Source organism: Chionomys nivalis, chromosome 1 (genome assembly GCF_950005125.1).
Source record: "Chionomys nivalis chromosome 1, mChiNiv1.1, whole genome shotgun sequence".
Classification (NCBI taxonomy): Eukaryota; Metazoa; Chordata; class Mammalia; order Rodentia; family Cricetidae; genus Chionomys; species Chionomys nivalis.
In genome coordinates, this window is record NC_080086.1 from 164176518 (window position 1) to 164182517 (window position 6000).

Consider the following 6000-nt stretch of genomic DNA (forward strand, 5'->3'; position numbering starts at 1 on the left):
TCACCCCCGTCTCGGAGCTGGGTATGAAACCCAGGGTTTTGTCCATGCCACGCAAGCGCTTTGCCACTCAGCTGTACCACCAGATAACAAGGGAGCTCTCATCTGATGCAGATAAGACAATGGCTCCGTGGGCAAAGCATGAAGGCCTGCGTTTGGATCCCTAGCATCAGATGTAGGAAAACAGGTATGGCAGAATCAGTGGACTTCAGGCTCAGTAAGAGACCCTGTCTCAATAAATAAGGTAGGGAATAATATAAGGAGGTACCCAATGTACCCTCGTCTTGGCTGTACAAGGTGAGCCGGGCAGTAAAAATAGTCAAGCTGCAATAATTATAAAGGCAGGCACCAAGCTGCCTCACACCCCACACACGAGGTCTTCAGGAAGCAAGTGAGACTCGTGGCAGAAGGTTTGGATTTCTGTGCAACCGTGAAGTCTAAGAGAAATCAAAAGTAGACTGGGGCCTCCTGACAATGTTTATCAGATATCTATGTGCCGGGCATTGGGAGTGAAAGAGGAAGCAGGCAGAGGTGGGCTTCTCAGTGTCTTGGAGGGATGCTCCGCCAGGATCACACCCCTGAGCTGTGTTGAAGGAAAGAGCAGAGGAAAGGGTATTGCCATTCGCAGCACTGTACAGTTGAGTGTGACCAGTGTACAGGCTGTCAGGAGAGACTGGGGAGGTGGAGAGGCTGAAGCTACAGAGGCCACTCCGGCAATCTGGAGCTGATGAATATGGACTTGTCAAGTTGACCTCATTCGGCCAGACATTAGGAGTCCTCTGCCACGAGCTCCATGCTTGCAGAATTGCAATGAGAACGGAGATCCTGCACAAGCCTTAAAGAACTCATGGACTGGAGGGGACATGATGCAACCTCGGGGTCCCTGGTGCCTCTATCTGCTCAGCACTTAGGCTGCCCATTTCAGTGTCCCCTGGACTGGTCAGAGGGAACACCTAAAGGAGGTCAGGTCTGTGCCTCCAAACTTCCCACGGGACGCACATGGCCAAGAATATTCATGAATTCAGCCCAACACAAAATCTTAAACTTACTTAAATTATTTATTTATTTGTTGGTTTATTTCTACCCAGGGTTTCACTGAGTTGTCCTGGAACTAGCTCTTGTAGACCAGACTGACCTCGAACTCACAGAGACCCGCCTGCCTCTACAACCCAAGTGCTGGGATTAAAGGCATGGGCCACCGCCACCTGACTTAAACTTACTTAAAACATGAGGTGTGTGTATATGCGTGCATGCGCATGTGTTTCCTTTTGTAACCCGGTTGCATAGTTCTCAGCTGTGAACTTTACAGATGACCATGTTGGGTGCCAATACCAAAAGGTAGATACCCTTGGTAGATGCCCACTAGACCACAGCACTCTCTACAATTGCTCTTGGGTACAAGATGAACATGAGGGTCTCTCTGTACCTCAAATTCCTGGCCTTTGATTCCCTCCCCTTGGGACACAACCCCTATATATACATAGATGCTCACAGGAGATGTAGCCAGAGGGTTGGAAGCCTTGCCAAAATCAAACTGGGGGCTACCTTCCTCCCCAGCAACTTTCACCTTTGTAGACACTGAGCTCAACCCCACCCCACCCCCACCACAGCCATGTTGCCCCCTCCCTGACTCGTTTGATCCAGATCTCCCGTTCCCCCGACCTTCTGTTGGGGCCTCCCACCATGCTGGCACACATTAACAGGTCGATAAATATTTCTGTGATAACAAACGGAAGCTAAACTCTTACTTCCCATTCACCACCTGTGCTCTGCGCCTCCGTCTTCACCCCGCATCTTTGAGCCCAGCTATTAATAGGGCCTGGGAGTAGATTACGCACACACAGCTGCCGTGCCGGATGGTGTGTCCATGAGTCTCTGCAGAGAGCTGATTGGGAACACCCAGCCACGCAGCTTATCAGGCAGGACACGGGCCCTCTCCACCATCAGAGCAGTGGTAACATATGCGGCCCGCTCACTTCGACCATCAAACATTTATCGAGGCCATGCTATAAGTCAGACGCAGAGCTGAGAGTGAGGAATACAGAAATGAGAAAGGCACCGAGAGGGAATGCAGAGTGTGTGCAGGGAGGCGCTAATGCTGCAGGACCACCTGGGCGACTCACGCGGGTCAGGATTTGAGCGCCACAGAACACAGCCGATGAAGAGAAAGTCGCATTAATAAACATTTCTCTCTTTTTTTTTTTGAGACAAGATCTTATGCGGTCTGGGTTGGTTAAGGATGACCTTGAACTTCTCATCCTCCTGCCTCGACCTCCCCAGATCGGGGGTTACAGATTTACGCCACTGCACCCAGTATTAGGTGGCGCCAGGGATTCCGCCGCCCCCTCCTGCAGCCCATAATCAGAACAATAGTAAGAAATGAGAATATGCATAAAGCCATCCACTAAAGACTTTTCTTTTACAGTGTGGGGGTTCAAATCTAGGACATCCCACATGCTATTCATGTGCTCTTCCTCTGAGCTATCTTCCCCAGCCCCATCATGTTTCCCTCTGCTTTTAGGTTACACAGGCAGGAGTCAATCACGGCGGCTGGCATCTAGTATGCTCCTACTGCATGTCATAGACTGTGTGTTTGATTCCACAGAGCAGGAAAGCACACCGAAGAGGAAGATTAGGCTTGGGGGCAGGTGGCTACCATTTGCTCTTGTCTTTACGTGTGGCCGGTTTCCGTGCCAGTTAAGCCATGCTGAGACAGAAAAGTTCAAAAAATAATTAAACCAGTTAAAAAGCAAAAGAGCACTGGGATTGAAGCCGGGTTTCAGAGCCAATTTCCAAGAAGTCATTTCATCATCAGAGAACATCAAACGCGCATTCCACTTTCGGCTATGCAAATTCCAGAAGAATAATACCTCGCATTTGCATAATGCTTGATGTTTTTCAAAGTGCCTTCCCAGTTATTAATCTACAGGAGGCTTTATTACCCCTAGAAACATAAATTCAAACTCTCTTCTTGCTCTATTATTTTTTCCACTTTCCCCTTAAAACCCGGAGAGAGCACAATCCAGGTGGCAACGCTAAGGAGGGTAGCTGACAGGCCCGGCAGACACAAACGCAGCTCTTTGTGAGGCCTTTCTTTTACAGACATCACTGGGGCCAGATTAAGAAATCGGCTGTTGAATTAACAGACCCGCAGGGGAGAGGCGGTGTAGCTCAAGTTTAAGATTCTTTCAGGACCTCCAGCTTCCTGGGCACTGCGCTGCGCACCTCGTTTGGAACGTATTTCCTTCCATAACATAGCAGAAAATTAGGACATTCACTCTGTCACTTTGTCCCTAAACCTGCAGACATCCCTGTCACCAGCTTGCTGCAGGGTCTGTCGGCCAAAGAGCTTGCATGTCTTTAATATGCTGTGAACCAGGGGGCCGAATCGGTTGTAAACTCAACATGAAGAAAGGATTTCAGAAAGCAAGGTGAGACAATATGACAGGGTTTGAGGAAACACTTTCAGCCATCCCTAATGCCTTTGCAATTTTCTTCTCCTTCCGCCTCTTTCAGACTTAATTACGTGTGGCGTCTCAGTCGCTGAACCACCGGTGTTTCCCGACACTTGGATCTCACGCATTTTAGCAAAAGATTAACCTGGCTGTTTGCTTTTAATTCTGAAGCGGTGTTAATACTCAACCCCCTCTAGATTAGACAAGAAAAAGAAAAACAAATGCCTGCACACCCCACCTGGCAGCTCAGGCTCCAGGCTGACCTTTCTCGCCATGTCACGGTCCCTAGGGTGGGCTGCACTTACCATTTCAGGAGGGCCAAGAGAGCCACAGACAGGGTCAGAGTCACCACGGTGCCACTCGGTTCCCACTTGAAAAACCCCAAAACTTCCATTGTTTCTCTGAGAGTCCAGAGGGGTGGTCCTCTGGAAGAAAGACGGGGTTGATCTGCTACCCTTATGGGAGTCCTGATCTGTGTGTAGACGGTGGAGAAAGAAATGGTAACCAGCAACGCATCACATCCAGTGGGTCCCCCAAATGTGCTCTCTCTCAGAGTGTGTCTTTATAAAGAGGAAGGAAGCAGCGAGAGAAACAACGGGTTTCGGGGCAAGGCAATGAATCAGCGACTTTATTTTCTTGATGACTGCGTTGTCAATAAACATTTATGTTAGCTTCCCTGGAAACAGCAGCAGACAGACGGGGGGCCCCATGTTCACCGAGAAGCAAAATGGTTGGAACCATTGACTGGCTGCTCTAATAAGCATTCCTCAAGGAGAGGACTCCTCTGAGTTTCCTCTCGACACCATTGTCAAGCCACATCAGAAATGATACTGATCCGGGCAACTCCGGATGTCCCACAGAACCTGGGGACCAGACAGCAGCTGCACGGAAAACACTGCTTTGCAGACAACTACCTCAAAGTTCATTGGGCATCAAGAGAAAGCCCCGACTCAGAGGCGTGCTCAGAGTGCTGGCGCAGAGCACAGATCTTGCCTCGGGTGGGCGCTGTCAGCGTGAGTTGGCGGGCTTCTTGGTTGTCTAAAAGCTCACACGGTCGGTCGTGCGTGGGTTGATTGTTCCAGCTCTGAGCTGATCTGATAAAAGCCACTGGATGGTTTTATTTGCTCATGAGTCAGTGTGCTTCACCTTGAGACTAGACAGGAGGCAGAGTGAGGAGGGGACCACTCATACAGCGTAGATGGGGCCAGTGTCTGCCTTACTCACAAATGGTGCTGGCACCCAGTCCCGGAGAATTTTCTTTGCAGATGGATGAACAGTAAACATGCCTACAAATAAAGGAATAATTGCTAGTGGAGAACCATGCTGGGAAGGTCCTGAAAATGGAGCTACAAGGCAGCCTGTGGGGTGACCCGCTAGGGGGTCTAGTGTGGGAAACTAGAGAAAGCTATGGGCTGAGATTTGCCTGAGAAAGAGCACCAGCCATGTGTAAAGAGGACACGGATGGAGGCCTGACGGTGGGGAAGTCTTCCTACCGTTTAAGGGCTATGGCAAGACCCATGAGCCTGGGTACAGACCCACAGGGGAGGTAGTTGAGGGAAGGAGTGGGTGTCCGCAGAGGTCAGGCAGTTGTGAATGTGCCACAGCCGGAAGCCTCGCTTTATTCCCATACCTCATTCACCACAGGTCCTTCAAGCTGCAGCTGAAAGAGTCCTAGAGAAAAGCAGAGAGGTCACTTCAGAGACTGCTCGCTGCGCTGCCTTCGTCCAGAGACGAAGCTTGGTGCAGACTGCGGAGCTGGAACCGAGACTTGGAGGTGAACACTGCAGAAAATCTGGGTGGAGAGATGTGAAAGGGGAGTGGGATTCACCACCTCTACCTTCCAGACTCCTTGTGCAAGCTCCAGGTGGGGGTGGTGACATAAGAGATGGACAAAGCCTAGGCATAACGAAAAGTACTGGGGAAATCGAGCTTTATCTTGGTCCTGTACAGTGGAGATGCTCAGGGCTGTGTGAGCGCTGTCAAGTCAGAACGGAACTTCAGTAAGACTATAAACCGCAATAGTCAACCCTTGCTTGCTACGCCAGCTGGGGAGAGCTGGCTGTATGCCCGTCGCCAGTCCGCATGCCTTCATGTGTTTCAGCTCCTCAATCCTCACGCTCAGGCTTAGCGGGGTGAGCCTGTGGATTAGTCCCATTTTACAGTAGAATAAACTGAGGCGCGTGTGGGACTTCAAAACCTCTTCATTAGGTGATGATATTCAAGAATATGGAAGTCATCCATACAACCCTGGCTATGAATGACAGTCGGATCGCTGAATTCCTACAGGAAATGGAAGAGTTTCCCGGCTCTCAGAATGCTCTGCCTTCTCATTGTGGATGCCTGTTTTGTGGCCCCAGCCCAGTGCCCATGGCCCGTCTGGATTCAGATGTCCCAACACTTCTAGACTCGCTTCCTCGCCGTGTCCCATTCCATCAGTCTCTATACTGTGATGTCAACAGGCCTATGTTCTCTCTCTCTCTCTCTCTCTCCTGTCTCAGAGCAGGCTTCTCCTCCACAGGGCCAGATGGTCTGCTATCAACTTAAGGAG

At 50.3% G+C, this 6000-nt stretch overlaps 1 protein-coding gene across 1 annotated transcript in view; it reads right to left on the reverse strand.

Moving 5' to 3' along the window:
- Positions 1-3970, reverse strand: part of Tbxas1 (thromboxane A synthase 1) — a 167794-nt gene extending 163824 nt beyond the window's left edge. Inside the window, exon 1 of the mRNA XM_057776626.1 lies at positions 3758-3970. Within this exon, the coding sequence (XP_057632609.1) occupies positions 3758-3846 (89 nt within the window). The 5' untranslated portion in view covers positions 3847-3970. The remainder of the gene's footprint in view (positions 1-3757) is intronic.
- Between the last annotated feature and the right edge of the window lie 2030 nt (positions 3971-6000).